The 18965-nt window shown below is 45.5% G+C and overlaps 1 protein-coding gene across 1 annotated transcript in view; it reads left to right on the top strand.

Annotated features, from left to right (window-relative positions):
* Positions 1–18722, top strand: part of igsf3 (immunoglobulin superfamily, member 3) — a gene marked incomplete at its 5' end in the record, with an annotated part of 54248 nt that extends 35526 nt beyond the window's left edge. The window contains 4 exons of the mRNA XM_084544524.1: positions 492–917; positions 11150–11560; positions 13619–14065; positions 15180–18722. Coding sequence (XP_084400650.1) covers positions 492–917; positions 11150–11560; positions 13619–14065; positions 15180–15430 — 1535 coding nt within the window. The 3' untranslated portion in view covers positions 15431–18722. The remainder of the gene's footprint in view (positions 1–491; positions 918–11149; positions 11561–13618; positions 14066–15179) is intronic.
* Positions 18723–18965: the final 243 nt, after the last annotated feature.

Genomic DNA, 18965 nt, shown 5'->3' with positions numbered 1-18965 from the left:
ACTTGGCAAGGAGTTGGGCGTAGATCGAACATCGGCGCTTAGAGGAAATCTCTCCCCTGGGCTTTCTTTGTTGCATCACCATTAATTTCGAAGGCACACTCTCCCAGTCAGCCGCACAAACTCATACACACAAAGCTGTCATTAGACACTTAGGCTATAATGATGAAGGAGAATATTTCTGCTTTACCTATAGGCAAGTGCACTTAAAATAAATCTTGACTGTGTTTGCTCCAGTCGTAGGCTTTGTTCCACTTTCTAGCCGTGCTTAAGTGGAAGGTTCCTTCCAGGAAGAGATTCTGAAACCCCCCACATCATTTGCTGAGCTTTAAACTTTTAGAGAATACACTCAATCAGACACCCAAGATAGGGTTGTGCTACTACAGGCAATTAGCAGTACTCTGTGATTGAATGGCTGATGATTAGTCCGATGAAAATAGCCTTTTTACAACGTGCCATCCTAACCTATTTTTCCCTTTTCTACCACTTTCCAGAGTCCTCCTTCGCGGTTTCGGCCTCATCGCGGACGCCGTCTATAAGCTTCGGAGATTCCTTTGACCTCCTGTGCCTGGTCAAGCCCCGCCACAACCCTCGCGTGCCCACCTCCGTCACCTGGCGCTTCATGCCAGCCGGCAAAGAGGCCGGTGACGAGGATAAGGGAGAGTTCAAAGATCTGGTGACGTTCACCCGTGAGGGCACGCTGCAGTGGGGGGAGCAGTTGCTGGGCTTGGGTACCCGCACTACGGTGGACCGCTCGCACTCCAACACGAACTTCCGGCTGTCGGTGACCCGCGCGGGGCGTCGCGAGGCGGGCAAGTACCAGTGCACTGCCGTCCTGTGGAGAAGGAATTACGACAACAGCTGGAGCAGAGTTGCCAACCGTACTTCCAACCTGCTTGGCATCAGTGTCCTACAGCCAGGTAAAGCCGCACGCCTGCTTGCCAGGGCGGACACACATCTAATTGGAACTTACGCAGAGCGGCACACGAACAGGGATGGACACCGATTCAGACACACGGCCACACGCACACGTAGACACGCACACAGAGGGTGAATTCATCAGAGCTTAGAGGATTTCAGCCTGCTCTAATTGCTCTTAGTCTCTGGTTTAGGCACTAATTGGAGTGTCTGTGGATGTGTGTGTGTGTGTTTGTCTGTGTGTGGAGGGCAGGGTGGAGTCTCCTAATGGAGCGCAGTGAATGGATTGCTAAATATTCCACAGGAAGAGAAAACCGAGTGAACGAGGCAGGGGAGAGGGAGAGTGAGAAAGTGTGATAAAGAGAGTGAGGGATCTGTCCTTGAACCTTTTTCCTCAGCGGAGGCATTAAACCGTCTACACCGCCCTCATTGGCCCTCTGCGCTCCATACACACAGAAGAAGAAAAAAAAAAAACATTCAGACACAACCCAATTAGAGGAGGAAGACAAACAAAAAAACAGACACGGAAGCACAAACACACATGGGTCCAATTTAACCAAGTCTGGTGTGACTCAACAGTATGATACTTCATTTATTCAGGTGAATGTGCCCCAGGCCTCATTCTGCTTGTGAAAAAAAACAAACCACCCCCCACAACTTTTAAAGGTTTTAAATCAGTCCGCTAAAGTATACCTGCCTGCAAGTTCCAATGAGGTTCAGATCTGTTGGATTTAGCAGGAGAAACACGAGCACGGCGTGTGTGGGTGTGATGAGTGGTAGGTTTTCAACTCGTGGTAATAATATCACCAGCCATGGAAATGCCAAGTACACCATGAGCAGGCCTCCTCCATGTTCAGGTGAGGATAAGTAAGGCGCCGTTTCGAGTTCAGAGACGATCAGTGACACTCATGCACAGTATAGATGCAGAAATCGATTCAGTTACATGCAAACAGCTGTAAACAGACGGACAGACAGACGCGCAGAAGCACCGCGGTGCACAGGCAGTGTTTTACTTGCTTGACTGACTCTACTCTGACCTTAACCGCTCATGCAGAACGCACAGCCTCCCCGGTCCTTTCAGGAGTTATTTAGAAATCGACTTATCATCCTGAATGCTCGTTTTCCTTCCCCACATGCACAGTTTACGTTGTTTATACATAACCAGTAAAATCTTGGGGACACTAATGCACCCAGACGTAGACATTTTTTGCAGGGCACTTGGTCCGCCTCCCACTCCCTCTTCGCTGGCTGTGTCTGTCTCCATGACAAAGTGATCAGTTACCTTGGTAATGCCAGCCTTCACCGTGACGATGCGATCAGTTGCCGACTAAAATCCAATCAGTAACCGTAACCGTGCGATCACTCTGTGTGTAAGGACGGTGTCCCACAGGGGAGGACGAGTGAGTAATTCCCTTATCTTATTGGTTGCTGAGGACCAGCTCAGCTCTCCTGGTCATGCTGTGTTCATCGCCTCTGCCTCCAGTTTGTTTTTTTGTTTTGTTGTTTTTTTGGGTTGCGTGGACCTTCATTTAGACGGATGATTCATTTGTCAGAATGTAGGACGTCTCTCTCTCTCTGCCTCACGCCTCTCCTCCCCATCTGCTTCTTCTCCCTCACTGTTTTCCTAAATGTAAACCACTCCTGGCTAAGTGAGCGGCTGGCATTTTCAGATCCTTTCTCAAAGAAGTGAAATAAAAGGAGTGTAATGAGGTGTGAGCAAACACAACATCTGACTAGATACATAATTGAGGGACTTTCGAGCATGCTTCATGCTTGCTCAATATGTATGAGGGGCCTCACCAGCATTATGTGTGCACATACAGTACATACTTGCATGCATGTCGAACTCTCCGCATGAATGCCTCTGCCCCTTGTCATGTGCTTCCGAAAGCGTTCGTATGGTTGCCATGCGCCCGAACAGAAGCCTACCTCACCCGTGGTACCCAGGTTTACGAATGCAGAGCGAGCTGCTTGTGTAGCTTCAGATGACAGAGAGTGAAAACTGGCACCATAAATAGCGTCCTTGATCCAGCAACCGTGCATCTTAGATCTGCGCGAGGGAAACGGCGGATGCAGATAAAAGCTGGACCAAACCCGCTCGGAATCAGTCGGCCGGTCAGCGCGGTGTTTTGTCAAACTAGTGTGGTGCCTGTGGCCCAGCGTCGGCCTACTTCCCGTTCCAGATTGCATTAGCAGAATGCTGCCTGCGCCCAAATCCCACGGGTCATATCAGAGGAGTTCACCGCCACATCTGCACATCACATGCAATTTTTCAATGCTCATTGTGAGGGTAACCCTGTGCAGCAGTTAAACTTAAAGTATCCACTATAGGCTACATGCGTTAAACCACTGCACACAGCAGCAGCACAAATATCATCATCCTACTCAAACACGCAGTGTGTGTGTGTGTGTACACACACTGGGGGGAGGGGGGGGTACCTCCCAGAGCAAAAGTGTAATTATCTTGTGATGGAACACGATTCAATATTAGCCCTCACAGCAGAGGATATCCACGAACACACAAAAAAAATAACATAAACACACAGTATACATCTTCACATGCAGTGGCAGTGATATTAGATTTCACCTGATTGAGTTTCCTCTTTGTCTCCTTCTGAAATGCAATAATGGCGAACACGTGTTCAGCATGGCAGATCACCGGGGGAAGCCTCAGTCTCTGCAACACGATCTAATATCATCTGCTCATAACTCCACACACACACTCACACACACACATGTGCGTATGCACGGAAAAGATGCAAAACTAATTATGCCGAATCTTCCCTAATGGAACTGGAGTTTAGATTAATGATGATACGGGGAGATCAATACGTTTTTTTTTCCTCATCATTTGAGTGTGCGTGTGTGTGTCTGGCATGAGGAGTGGGATATTAAGACTGTCTGGTTATTGGCTGAGGTAGAAGAATGATAATGATGATGATGGGGGGGGGGGGAGCGGAGGTGTCCCATTTAGAGTCATTCCTAATTTCTCCTCACACACTTATGCTTCCCTGGCTACCTTTCACTCACACGGTCAAACATCACGATGCAGGAATGGATTAATTTTTATTTCTTACGTTTATCCTCTTCTCTTGTTTTGCTCCCTTGTGTTTGCACTTTGAGTTAGAGGATATATTCCTCCTGCTTTCTTGCCCTGCGTCGCATGTTCTTGCTTCAGTTCTCGCTCAGTGATAGCTGAGCACTAGCAGATGCTGCATGCGCTCTCTCCTCCTCAGCTATTGAAGTAGATGCCACCCAGCTTTTATTGATAGTGCTGGCATTGCCGCGGCGATCGGAGATTCCTGCTTATCAAGGCATGAATAGTAGCTGCCTGTCTTCATTATTCGCCGGCAGATCACGCCCGTGTCCTCCTTTCTTTCTGCCTCTCCACTTCTGTCTTTCTGTATTTCGTTCTCGCCCTCCCCATAAGTCTCTAATGTCTTCTTTCCCCCCTCACTCTCACTTAGCTGCATGTTCCCCTCCTCGCACGCCCCCAGCTTCTTCCTCACTCTTGTGATTTTTCAATATTTTATAATTCCCCACTTCCCTCCTCCTCATAATTCTCTCATTATGTTTACATTTATCTTGAAATAACTTCTTCACCATTGTCAGTATTCCATGAATAATAAGGATATGACAGCTGGGCTTGTTTGCCAACAATAGTGGCTTTATCACAGTGTTATTGTCGGTGACAGGGTTGTAAATCTTTTCCGTGACCTCTTTTTTTTTTTTTTTTTTTTTTTATATTATGATTTTCCTTCAGCTGCAGCTGGATGTAGCTTTGGATTGCCACAAGCTCACCTGAGGCAGGATTGTGCATACGAGGCTGCATGCTCGTCTCTCAACACACCACCTGCCTCTTCCACGTACAGTCTCTCCATTGCATATGCATGTGGACAAAATGCGCTCTCTCTCTCTCTCTGTCTGCTGCACACGGGGTGTCGTAATGTGTGATAAATAAAGACTTTGAGCGGCGCACTAAAACAGAAAATAATTTCATGAAAGGTTTTTGATTAATCACGTCTCTTTCAGGCATTCAAGGTCAGGCCCCCTCGCCGCGTGCCTTCTTCCTCGCGAGCGCAAACCCTTACACTCTCCCTTTATGTGCTCACACGGGCACATTTTTTCTGTCAAACCCAATCCCATCTCGGGCTCATTTCCTTGTTCGGCCCAATCTGCAGACACAATGAGATTCTCTGTGTTGTGTCTCTCCATCTCTCTTAAGCACCTTTGTGTGTGTGTGTGTGTGTGTGTGTTTGTGTGTGTGTGTGTGTGGTTTTTTTGTGCGCACACAAGCGCTTGTGTGTCCTACTGCTGCTGTAATTGAAGTCGTAACTCAGAGCTGGATACAGTGCTGCTGCTCCCCATGTAAATCAGCAGCTAATAGTAGGAGCAAGCCGGAGGAGCCCAGCAGTGCTGCCTCCGGAGTATACACACTCGCCATTCTCCAGCCTGCACTGGCTGAATGACCGCTGTTCACTGTGGTTTAATAAGCATAATGCGTTTAATGCTTCCTGGCAGAGCCCCTCCAAACACAGATACACACGCTGACATGCACATATACACGGGGCACAATCTGATATGTCTGCTCTCCCCTTCGTGCCAGTTTCTTTGCCATTAATCCCCCGCTCTGACCCCATGTCTCACGCACCTCCTGTGCATCCATGTTTCCGCCGTCCAGCCTGTTTCCAACAATCACTCTTTCAGACAGGCAGGCAGGCAGGAAGAAGGACCGTCCATTCGCTTTATCGGTGTGTTTGCAACAGCGAACAGAATTGATACGGGTGGAGGTTAGTATGTGTGGTCCTTGTGTGTTTAAGGCGGCTGTTACACGTCCAGATCCCGTAATTAGGCCAGTCTTAATCTTTTTGGGGGAGTTACAGGGGAGAGATGACAAGCGGTAATATCCCTCTGACACAATGGGATCATAGATGCATCACAGTCATTAGCAAAGATATTAGGTTCCCAGTTCAGCAGAGGAGCCACTTTTCAGCAGGGAAACCCCATCCCTCACCGCCTCCGACTTGCAGCCCACTCTGATCTGTGCCCCCTGTGTCAGAGGTCCAGGCAGGCTGTAAGGCGCAGCAGTCCGTGTTGTGTGTGAAGTGGCAGGGGTTGACAAGTAGCAGCAGGCCAAAGTGTGCAGTCCTGCAGGGGCATGAGGGTGTATCTAAAGCCCTCAGCCCTGACATGCTTGGTGTCCTGACTGTGGATAAGCCCACGAGGGCTGTGCTAACGCTAATGCTAAAGGCGGAGCAGGCAGCCATTAAGACTATAAGTCCTCTGGAGTGCAGCTGGAGAGACTGCTTGCTGCTTTCTGAAATCCCCCCGGGAGCTTGTTCTCACTTTTCTGTCTTTTACATCTCTCTCATCTTTTCCTGGCTCTCTCCCTCCCTCTGTACACTCGCTCGTCTTGCGAATATCTGTTCAGTTTGATGATATATCCCTTAACTTTCCTATTTTTCTCCCGTCCTGCCCTCTTTAGAAAATCTCATCCCTCTCCCTGTGTCCGCCCTTTTGCCATTATTTGTTCCTCTTGTGTCTGTGTCTCATCCTCCCTGTCTGTTCTTTGACTTTTTCTGCTTTTGAAGTGGTAGCATTATATTTATGGCACAGTGTAGACTTAAAAACTGCCAAATTATGTTAGGAGGAGACTTCTTCAACACCTCTGGTGTTCGCACTTGATTTACGCCTCATTAATATTCATAAATCCACAGGTTAGCCTGAATATTCATGTAACCATCAGGTGATTAGACAGGAGCGACATAGATCATTAAAACACAGATGGGAGGAAAGAGGTAATGATTGTCCAAAATGAAGACTGTGATAAAGGAATGGGATGAGAAAGTTAAGTCAGACATCTCTACCCCAGAGCCTGATGTATTAAAAGACTTCACCTGGAGCAGCAGCACAAAACGGAAATGGGAAATGAATTGAATTTCCTCCCTAGACAAAGAATAAAGGATAATATTCTTTGATTTGCCATCTCCAGCTGCATTCTCCTCTTCTGAACACTCGGCCAGGCAGTTTTGTAGCTCCTTTGAAGTTATCCTAAAATTTTTTTACGAGTACGCGGGCGTGTGTGAGTATGCTCTGCTGTGCTACTGTAGCATTCATAGCTGTACACTTCTCCTCCCCCTGGACTCAAACTTGTTTTCATCTGCAGTGCTTCATAAACAACAATTGGCGCTTCTTTTGGGGTCTGGGGACGCTGCACTTTGCTATCTGTCTTTTATATCAAAACAGGGCTGCTGTTTGTTGCCTTTGTGTACTTAGCACAACTGATAAATAAAGGGAATAAAGACAGCTTTGTCTCAACTCTGCAGTTTCCTGTGGCTGTTAAACCCGACAAATTAGGCACACATGGAGAAGGGGTGAGGCAAGGGTCCAACGAGCCAATTAGTGGCTGTACTGTGTGGATTTGTGGATGTTTGCGTGTGCTGTAAAGACGATACCTGTCCAGCAAACTGCTGAAACACAAGGACTTCCAGTGGAGCTGAGATAGTTGTGGGGTAAAACGCAATCTGTCTCTTTTTCCGTCTCCACGTTTTGCTTTGTGAGAACGAGCATTTTGATTAAATGTTATTTTACCACGCTCACTGATGTGAACAAAAGGCTGCGTCTTCCCTCTCTTTATTGGAGTGTGAGATCAGCGATGACACATCTGTCCTAAGGTATCTCAGCCACACCATGTTGATCATGGAGACGCTGTTGCCCGGGTAACCACAGAGGCAGGTGAACGGTTTGAGATGCTGTCAACAGTTTTCTAAAAAGATTTGAGTTGAGAGATGAGGAGTTAGCGGCTGGAGCGTATAAAATGGTATGCATCTTCATTCACACTAAACTGGAGACCTGACGGGCACGCAAACTAATGCCGAGCTGTGAGAACAAGTGTTTCCAATTAGAGATTTGTCTTCCTTTGTGGATGAACCCTTGAGGCTAATTAAAAAAACACAGTAGCAAAGAACACATGACGACGCTTAAAATAGGTATTGACAGGCTTTCTAACAAACATGAACCCAGAACTGCTCCTACTGTTTAGGGAATGCACATACATGATGAGAAGCCTTGTTAGCGGTGTACTGTATGTTTGAACTGGCTCCTCAGGCTGGGTTTCTTTCCACAACTTAATGAGTCTTCCCTCATCAATACCACATTCGCTTGCCCACTGTATTTCGTGCCATCAGTTCGAATTCTTAGCCTGTCTGCTGCCTGCGTCAGCAGATGCATTGATGTAACTGGTAGGATGCCTGTACTGTTGCTGACAGCAGAAGCCTCCCTCTCTGTGGGACTGGACACGTGTCAGAGGATGTGACAAGCTGGCCTGTGAAGTCGCTTTCACAGCAAGAGGATTCTGCAGGGAGTGGAGACTTTAAAGTTGTTTTGCAACATAAAAAGACAAGTGTTTCTCTCCTCTTTATTCCACTTCTGTGTTTTTGTCCATTGTTCCACCATTTTATTTGTCCCTTCTCTCTCTAAAGAGTGAGACTTTATTAATAACTTGTAATAGCTCATGATGCTACCCAACAGGGCCTAAATAATTTGCTTATTTTAGATTTTAGGCATTTCTGCAAACACAGATATATGGCAACAGGCATTCCAGCCCCCAGTTTTTCTCCTGGCTGCCGATTCAAACTTCAAATGGGATAACAGAGAATCGCTTTGGCCTGTGCCAATCCAATCCTGCATGGTTCCGCTTCAGGAGAATCGGAAGTAATTTTCCTGGAAAAATGAAGGAAAAAAAAAAAAAAAGATTGCTAGGATTCCACAGGGATCTGAAGTAATGTCGGATAGGGACATTTCCAGGCTGCCTAACAAGTCTGGTGGGTACAGACGCAGCGGTGATGACTAATTTAAGATGCCAGCTCAAAATTCTTTTGCACAACGGGGTGGTCTGGTGATGCCTTGTAGCGGCGCATACTTTGAATACAACCAAACGCAGGCGTGCTGAATATGTAATGCAAACACAGAGATTCACCAGCAGCGATCATGTGAACATGCTCACCAATCTGTGGATAAGGACGAGGTTTTCTAGGCAGATGGCTGTGACCTTAGGCAGTCGATCAGTCAGTCAGTCATAGCAGAGCTCTAGTGTGGGCCAAGAGGGTGCATGAAAATGGAGATGCAGAGGGTTGTTTAACACAGGAGAAGCACAGAGATACCAATACCAGGATGATCCCCTTTCAGTGCCTTATTATGAGGACAATAAACATATTGTGCTAGAAAAAAAAATGTAATAAAGCAAATCTTAAATGTCTAAACAAAAGCAGTGCAGTTCGTGAGCAGTACCTGAACAACAAGAGTGATTCTGAGCCAGCATTTGTTACCAGCTTCAGATAATTTAATATTCAGTTGAACAGATACATTGAAACCTCTGCCAAAAGGGAATGTTTTATACCCATTGTTATTCATGATGTAATATTACCTAACTAGTGCCTCCTAGTTTTCTGTGGCTTGATGCTAACTGCAATAAACAATTGCATTTATAATGCGCTAAAAAGAAAGTTTTGCATATTTAGTGGCTGCCATTTGTGCAAAGAAAAATAGCACGTGTTTCTCATATAATTCTGGCAGATATCAGTCCTCTGATCCAAAAATAGGGGCCCCACTCTCATTCTGGTGGGAAGTGGTGGAAAGCTGATATATCCAGGATGTTGCATGTTTGCAGCTAAAACGAAGTGAGAAAACTTCCATTCCCCGAATTGCCAACACTAGGACACCATTTAAATAGTTGCGACTGAAGTTGAAGATGGTTCTAGCTGGTGATAGAGAGGGTCTGCGGTGGGCCTGTGTCATATTTGTTTGACTGCGGGTGAATACCAATGCGATTGCTAACGGCAGAATCAAATTTTCACTATATCCTCAAGTTTTTCCCGCATCTCCAGAGTAGGCTTTCTAATTCGTGTAATATAATATCTTGTGACAGGATGAATATATTGCCTCTGCAGCTTGAAATTGTATGAATTGCTTATTATACACAGACCGAATATATCTTTACTCCAAGGACGGCGCTCCGTTGAACTTGAGCTTCGTCCCCCTGGACATCAAGCTAACCAACTGTGGCCATTCACAACCTCACCCCCCCCCCATATTTGTCTGATCTCCTCCATGTTCCCACTCCCTCCCGCTCTCTACGATCCTCTTCCTCCATACATCTGTCTGTCCCTACTGCCCGTCTTACCACCATGGGGAGCAGAGCATTCAGCCGCTCTGCTCCCCGTCTCTGGAATTCAGTACCACCCCAACTCAGAAATATTGATTCATTTCCCCATTTCAAATCACAACTCAAAACATATCTGTTTAAAACTGCCTATTCCACCTGATGACAATTGCTCTGCCTTTTTTTTTTTTTTTTTTTTTGTTGTTTTTATATATATATATATATATATTTTTTATTCTTCTGCTGTTTCTTCTTATGAATGTATGTACGGTGTCCCTGAGTGCCAAGAAAGGCGCCTTTAAATAAAATGCATTATTATTATTATTATAATTTTTTTCTGTGTCCTTGTGTTTTGTCGTCTTGTGTCAGGGGTGTGTGTTTTCCACGTGGTTTGTGCTGAGCTAATCCCCCCCCCCACAAGCGTTTGACAGTAGGACTCCGGTCGCGGTCACACCTGATGTACCTGCAGCTAATCCCATCCCGCGACCGATGTTGCCGTAACCAATCCTGTCACAGCACTCAGGGCAGGCCTCAGCTCCTCCCTGACATCTCAGTCACACCTCTCTGTCGTCTCCTTTCTCTCCTTTCTGCTCTCCTCCTTCCTTGCTTGACTTACAAATGCATTCCTTCTTTGTTTCCCGTGTGGCAGATAGACAAGCCCCCCTGCCCTGCTTTTGTCTTCTACCTCACCTAATAATATCCCTCCTTTACAACCCACCCCCCCCCCCTCGCCTTCACCCATGTCTCTTCTCCTGTTCTGCATCTTATCTTGCATTTCTACCTTGATAATAACAGACCTCCCATCTCCTCACCTTTGATTTGTTTGACATTCCCTCCTCCTTTACCTTTCCTCTTCCTTCTTTCTCTTTGTCAACCGGTGCATCCACCCACACACCACTATCTTTTCCTGCCCTGCTGCCACCAGAAATAAACCCAGCCACAGGTCGTCTGTCACGAAACAGAAATTGCATTGTGTACCTGTCACCGGCGCTCACATTTTCCTACACCCATAGGAATGACAGTCTGCTCTTTCTTCTTCTCTCCCGAACCCCTTCCACCCCTAATTCCTTGCAGAGAGTAAGCTGAAGGTGCAAAAGAACAACCAGTCTCAGGTGTACCTGGAGGACAGCCGCGTCAGGATCAACTGCTCCATCACCTCCCAGACCAGCCCGGACTCCCAGCATACCGTGATGTGGTACGTGAGACGCGCGACGGGGTCAGAAGCCGATGAGCTCCTGCTCAGAATCGAGCGCTCGGGGGCTTTTGAGTACGGCGCCTACGCGGAGGAGGAGAGACTTAGGCGGCGCGTGCAGGCCGAGAGGCTCTCACCCCGTCTCTACGTGCTGACGCTGAACAGGGCAGAAAGCAGCGATTCTGGGACGTACTACTGCTTGGTGGAGGAGTGGCTGAGTGATCCAGATGGAGCCTGGTATCGACTCTCCCAGGAAATGTCCGGGTTCACGCGGGTTCTGGTCAGACAGCCAGGTGAGTTAATATTCAAAAGCGTTGTTCTCTTTCGCGGAATGTTCATTTATTCCCAGTGCACAGAAGCAGCAGCTGCCTCTCTAGCCCCATCTCAGTCTGACCTTACACCTGCCCCAGGCACAGCTCAGGTGGGGTTAAAAATGGATTGAAGTCATTCCAACTGACGGAGAACATAACATAATCCTCTTGTCCGGTTCTCAGAAACTTTCACTTTTCATGCATGCTGTACCTACTGCCACCCACACCATGACATCCCACCTCGGGACAGTTCCCTAAAGTACGCTCCGGCTCGTCTTTTTCTCTACGTGACTGAATTTTCTTTTCCTCCTTTACCGCAGCCTTCCTACCTTCCTCACACAATGAAACCCCCAAATTCAAATAAATAGGCCAGTAACCCATCCATCCTGCTGAAGGTGACTTCTTTCCGCACTGTTCCTTTGCCAGGTGTCCTGTTTACAATTCAGTGTGAAATCCTCAACATGGAATCTATCCAACTAGGATGTGAGGATCAAAATGTATCACCATGAGCCTGTAAGGCAAGGAAAAACGCTCATTTTGCTTTTATAGTAATAGAGTTTGAAGTTGACACTGGTCTTAATATTGATGTAGTTGCACCAATCATAGAAATGCAAAGATCTGAGAATATGTGCACCTTATATCAGTGAGGGATGGTTTATTATCAAAAACAGTACGGTAATGTACATTTTACCATATAGATTTTAACTTTTAATCACCTAGAAATATCTTCATGAGATAAATATATTATGCTGTATAAATATCATGGATATTCATTAAGGTGTTAAAAAAAATTCACCTAGGAAGACATCCAGAAATCTGCCTGTCGGGAGGAAAGATGATGGGAGACGGGTGCCAGATCGAGCCTTTTTTTTCCTGCTCTCCTGCTGTGCTCTCTGCTTCTCATTTTGCTTTAACAAGGAGACGGTTCCAAAAGTGTTTGTGAGAGGAGCCCAAGCAAGCCAAGGCTCCACTGCCATTTTTTTTTCTCACTGCAGTGGAACTGGGTCATAGTACCGCCCCTGAAGGGTTTTTTAGCATACCCATACAGACAGACACACTAGCCTTGGGGTAGGATCTAACCCTGCTGGGAAGCTGAAAGACCGGCCACGGCTACACTATGGGCAGCACCGTGGAGCTTGTTTGTGCCGTTTGTTTTTACGTTTTGTAAGATCGGTGTCCCACTTGCGAAATCATTTGCTTGATCTGTGGTGTTAATTTGTTTGAATTTGTCTCAAATTAGGGCAGAAACTTTCATTTTGGGTTACTGAATACTCTTAGTTTCTCAGTCATTTTAATAATGAAATGTTGGAAATTATTCAAATATATTTCTAGCACAATTTCCAAAATGTCATGTTTTATTTTTCTCTAAATTAATGTTTGAAATAGCTGCACATACACCGATCAGATAGAACATTATGATAGGAGAAGTAAATAACATTGACCATCTTGTGACAATACAATGTTCTGCTGGGAAACCTTTGGACCTGGCATTCGTGTGGATGACATATGCCACCCACCTAGACCAGACCAAACACCCCCACCCATAATAATGACACTCCTTGATGGCAGCAGCCATCCCCAGCAGGATGCAGCCTAGCACAGACACACACACAAAAACACTTTAGGAACAACTCAAAAAACATGAAAAACAACACAAGGTGTTGACCTGGCCTGGACTGATGAAGTGTCCGTGGGATGATCCACACAGGCCCCTCCCCTCAACCCACAGAGATGCCCCCCACTAACAGCATCATGTTGCCAGACACCACAGGACACCCTCAGAAGGCCCATGTCCATTCTCTGATTAGTCACAACTGTTTTGGAGACCTACACAATATTAGGAAGTCATAATGTTATGCCTGATCGGTGTAAATTTCCTAATTGACTTATCTGTTTGTTTGTGTTTGACCTACAACAGAAAATACTTGGACATTCTTGAAAGGATGTGACCTTTTCTCTTTCACAGAGCTTGTACATCTCAATCCATATTCACTTTTTCCTGCCTTAAACCTTTTTTCTTTCCTTCTTGGACCTCTGCAGAGATCCGACTGCAGGTGGAAGAAGTGGAGTCAAATGTGACGGTGGAGGAGTCGAGCTCAATCCGACTGGGCTGCAGCATTCCTTCGCAGTCGTCCCGAGACTCCCGCTTCTCCGTGTCCTGGTACGTCGAGCGCTCCGAGGACGAGGCCAGCGGGGACCAGCCGGGGGAAGGCGACGGGGAGCGCGAGTGCGTGTTCTCCATCGGTCACGATGCCGTTTTCGGGAATGGAAACTGCAGCCCGAGGGAGGAAGCGGGGCCAAATTCCCGCTTGCAGTTCGAGAGGATGACATCTGACCAGTACAGCTTGACTATTCAAGGAGCCCGGCCAACAGACGCGGGACGGTACTACTGCCATGTGGAGGAGTGGCTGCTCAACCCCCGCAACGCATGGTATCGCCTGGCCACCAACAATTCTGGGTTCACCATCGTGAATGTACTGCAACAAGGTAAGTACTTAATGACATAAATCGATGGTGCTTTTATAAATGTAGTTGGCAGTAAATTAGACTTGAATCAGTGGCTGTCTCCTATACAGGCAATTTAAAATAAATGAAGGTTGCTCGCATGATGTAATTAACTGCTACTTATACTGTATGGATGTCTCCCCTTATGTTACGTAGTGTCACGTTTCCCAATCATAATATGTCCTTTTTGTCTGAGTACAGGTTATAAGACAAAATTAATAGACCAATTACAGAGCTCTTACATGCAGTACTTTGCATGTCTTGTCGGCATTGGATGATCTGGCCTTTCCTGGCGCAGCATTTATTAATAACGGAACAGATCAAGTTAAAATGTGAGCCGGAGAGGGCCGCTCACTCTTCAGGCTTAAAACGGACCCATTAGCAGCGTCAAAAGCTGAGCTGGGAACAAAAGAAATCAAATGGATTCATTTATAAGTGTCATCCAACGCATTAAGTCAAACTTTCTTGAGTCAATTCCATTTTGTCATCACGTAGTCAGGTAGCGCGTTTCTTTCTTCCTTTCTTAAATTATCACTGAGGCCTTTATTTACCTCAATCACAGAAGGTGACGGGCCTTTATTTGCAGCAGCCTTGTGTTACAGACAGGTCTTTCTTTTCAAATTTGCCATTTTAATACGTTTTAGACGAACGAAGCCCCGTCTTGATCCGTTCCTGTTTGCCCAGTTAATGTTGCTGCATTAGGCTTTTAATAAAAACTCAACTCTTCCTTTATCCGTTTCAAATTAAAAGCCCTCTGGTGTTTCAGAAACACAGAAACCCATGAATGCCTTACAGGCTTTTATTGCGGAAATAAATGCGGGCGTAGTAAGCAACAACAGCCGGATGGGATTAAAGGACAGCAAAGAACACACACACACACACACACACACACAGCGACTGAAATAGGACAATAATCCAGGACAACATAGTGTTAAAAATAGCCTGATTATTCTGCCAAATTTCCTGAATTAAAGCAAAAGAAAAGTACATTATTCTTAACTGGCATGCCCATTATATGACTTTTATTTGTTTTAATGAGCTACTGGTTACCAAGCCTTTGCATCTGTGAATAACTTTGTTTATTCTGTGTCAACAGTGTCTTCTCTCCAGTCAGTCGTGTGCTCCAACGACTCCCTCTTCTACTTCGTCTTCTTCTACCCCTTCCCCATCTTCGGCATCCTCCTCATCGCCCTGCTGCTGGTGCGCTACAAGAGCCGCAACAACAGCAAGAGCCAAGAAGGCAAGAACGGCGCCCCCCTCCTGTGGATTAAAGAACCTCACCTCAGTTACTCCCCCACCTGTCTGGACCCACCTGCGCTCAGCCTGCACCCCGGCTCCGTTGACTAAGGGGGCCGACCCGTCGCGGCTATCGCGGATTTCAGCCAACGCAATACCAGGGGAGCAGATCAGGACTCCACCTTCAGACCTTACTGTTGTTCACCGCTGTGTCGAATTAGTCAATCAGATGATCAGTTTAAAAATTCCTACCCTGGTGGTTGTCTATTTTATGTTTAAAAACTCTGTGTGTGCGTGTGTGTGTGTGTGTCGGTGCGCCAGAGTGGGCGTACCACGTCGGCACGAATAATTGCGCGAGTGCGAACCCGAAGGGCGAGAGCGCACCACGAGCCTCTCACCTTTCACTTTTCTGTCAAAACTTAAACTCATAGCTGCATTTTGATTTTTATTACTCTAAATATTTGTCTATTTTTCAAAAGAGGGAGAAATCCTGTGCACACTGAGATCGCTGGGCCAATCTGGGAAGAACATTTAAGAGAAGGAACTCTATAATCGACTCTGGCACGGAGTGGGTGCCAAAAAACAGAAAAAAAATAAATAAATAAAAAAATGTCTCCGCACTGATCCAAGAGCAGCCACAGCCTTGCCCACTAGGTTGGTTGCCATAGTGATGCTCTGCGCCCACTGACTTCGTAGCTGCTGACTTGGTTGCCAGGCTGCATAGAGACAAAGGCTAGGACACACAAGTCTGTGTCCTGAGTGAGGATGTGTGTATGTGTGTTGGCCCACCTGCCTTCACAATGAATTTGCCTTGGCAGACAGAAACAAGTCCTGGTGTGCCACTTAAACACTGCCAGACACTCTGGCCTTAGTGAGAGACTGTCCCGCTCTTCTCCTCTACCCTCCTCTCCGAAAAGAGACAGTGAGAGAAAGAGAGGGGCATCGGAAATTATGGGGAATAACGAAGCGCTCTCTCCCTACCGAGGATACAATACTTTAACACAAGGGATTTCTTTTCCGGTGCCAAGTCCTTCTTATTTCATCGCTGTCCTCTGCAGCCAATGTTTGAAGTTTTAAGCACGAGGGATGAAGCCGATTGGTCGGGAGGCAGATTGTAAATACGTCCTCTTACCTCCCGCTGTGGATTTATGGGCCTTGCTGGCAAAAGGGGGGATTTTTACACTCATGTTAAATCAGTTCAATTGTCCTGGTTAAATCAGAGGTTACTAACTTATATTAAATTCCGGCACATTGCTTTTAGTTGCCCAGTATGACCACTTCATGCTGTCTTCAAAAGATATCACATGCATATTAGTTTGAGAAGAAAAAGAAAAAAAAGACTTAAAGAGCCTCACTGAAGATTACTAATGCGTAGATGTTTAATAAAACACTAAAAATGTTATCTGCACATTATAAGAAAACTATCTGATGAGGTCTTTTGTGTTTGTTTTAAAGTTTTTTTTTCTATTTATTGTTTTATACTATTTTGCATAGCTTTGTAAGTTTTTCTTTTTTCTTTTTTTTTTGTTTTTTGCTTTGAAATTCTCTAAAAACTGTGCTGCTTGTGTTGCCAGGCGACTGCACCAAGCACATTATGTCAAATAGCCTGTGTGTTGACAATGTGGTAGAAGTAGAAATGCTAGATTTGTCCTGCGCATTTGCAGTCCGTAGCATTTCATACCGGGGTTGTCGAGTTTGGTCAGTGTCAAAACACTGTATATCTATAACTATAATGAAAATTTTGCCGTGGCTTTTAAATGTACAATAGTTGAACAGAGAAGTCACAAAAATTGATTCACTTAATGCTTTTTGCTCGAGTCGCGTTTATTTAGTGAAATGTGCTGTAACACCTAGCTAGGATGTTTGGTGCGAGACGACTGAAACCGAACTGTTCTAATCCTGGACTCTCGCTGAAGGCGTCCTCCTCAGCCCCCACTTGATGCAAGGCAGAAGGGTTGAAAACCTGTGTCACCTTCTCTGGAACAGCAACGGACCAGGACAGGTGTGAAATTCTCTTCTCGACGTGGGCCTAACCCATTCACTGCCAGACTGAACACGAGAACTGTTGGGGAGGGGGGGGAAACTTGTTGTCTCAGTCGTGTCAACGTGTATATTGCATGACAATATTGCAGGAGGAATTTTGATGTTTTGTAAACTTTGAACTCTTTGAGCATTGTGTTTGTGTGACGGAGCCGAGAAAACCCCCGACCCCGACCCCCACCCGCACCGACTTCCTGAGCCGAAAGTCAACACAGAGCCCCAGTCTCTCGTCATTCTAGATATCCGACTGCCAGTTCCAGATGCCCTTTGAACCTGTGAAGTAGTACATTTCAAGAATGGGTGTTGTGGAGATTGTGTTTGATATTATTGCTCATATTTGTCTTTTTAATGCTTTGCTTTTATGCAGCACTTCATTAAACAGATTTATGTGAATAAAAGGCAGACGTATGCTTCTGAGACTGACACAAGCCACGGGCGTCTTAAGATTTCAGCTGAATTTTTCATTTCCTCCATCTCGAGTAAACTCCACCTGTTTAATCGCCGTCCTATTGTTAATCGTTAACCGGGTGTTTACAGATGCTTTTACATAAGAGATATTGCAGTGGATGAATCGTCGTCAGCACAGAATGTGGTTGATGTGCAGCGTGCTCTCTCTGCCTCGTTTGGGTACAAGTTGCTGGAAAGGCAAGAGAGAGTCACGACGATTTAATGATGCAACACCTGACTTTTACTTTAGTTTCCTTTTGGCAAACAGCTATGTGAGAGGAAATAAAAGCTATGACAAATGCATCTGCGCTTTTGGGAAAATACAATAATAGCTTGTATAAGCCGAGGCATTTAACCACTACACAAATGTTCCATTATCCACTGCACAAACGGGAAGTCGTTTTTAAAGAAAAAACATCATTGCAGCAATTTTAAAAATGCTCCTATATGAGAAAACATCCTGGTCCTTCTGACCGATATACTATCATACTGTATATGATGACATTAGATTATTAATACTGCAGCACTAGTGCATAAGGAGCATCACGATGTTTTAGCTACTGGAGGTGGAATTGGTGTAAACTACTGCTTCTATACTTTCTACACAGGGATAGGGAGCCATGAGATGGTTGGTGAAAGAGTGAAGAAGCAACCATGAATTTCTGATTCTGTTTTCAGTTGTTTGACTCTTCTTCTAATCTTTGATTCCTGGCGAGACGTTGGCTCAACATTTCGTTGAAGTGAAATGAAAAAAAAAAAAAAAAAAAAACATTTGGTGGACCTGCTGACAACTCGTAGACATCTGAAATGAGATGTCGGACTTTCAGAGTTCTTTTTTTCTTCTGGTGAGACATCAGTAGCGAGAAAGGTTTAATCTTTAACAATGCATTAATTATTAGCATTTTAAAAGCTCGGATTATCCGTTGTTGTAAAATATTCATCTCAAAAAAACTGAAGCTGTCAAATAAATGTTGAGTGGAGTCGAAATACTCCCTTCAAAACGACATAAGTATGAAGTAACATTGGATGGAAATTCTCAAGGAAAGTACCTCAGAAGTACAGAACTTGAGAATACGTACCTAATTAATTCTCACCGCTAGCATATGCAGGCTTTATAAATACTGATGATTCACGGTTTTGACGAATGCACAGTGACAGA

The sequence above is a fragment of the Chelon labrosus genome (genome assembly GCF_963514085.1).
Source record: "Chelon labrosus genome assembly, chromosome: 5".
In the NCBI taxonomy this organism is placed as follows: domain Eukaryota; kingdom Metazoa; phylum Chordata; class Actinopteri; order Mugiliformes; family Mugilidae; genus Chelon; species Chelon labrosus.
Note: the sequence above shows the minus strand (reverse complement) of the source record. Positions and strands in the feature narration are given on the sequence as shown.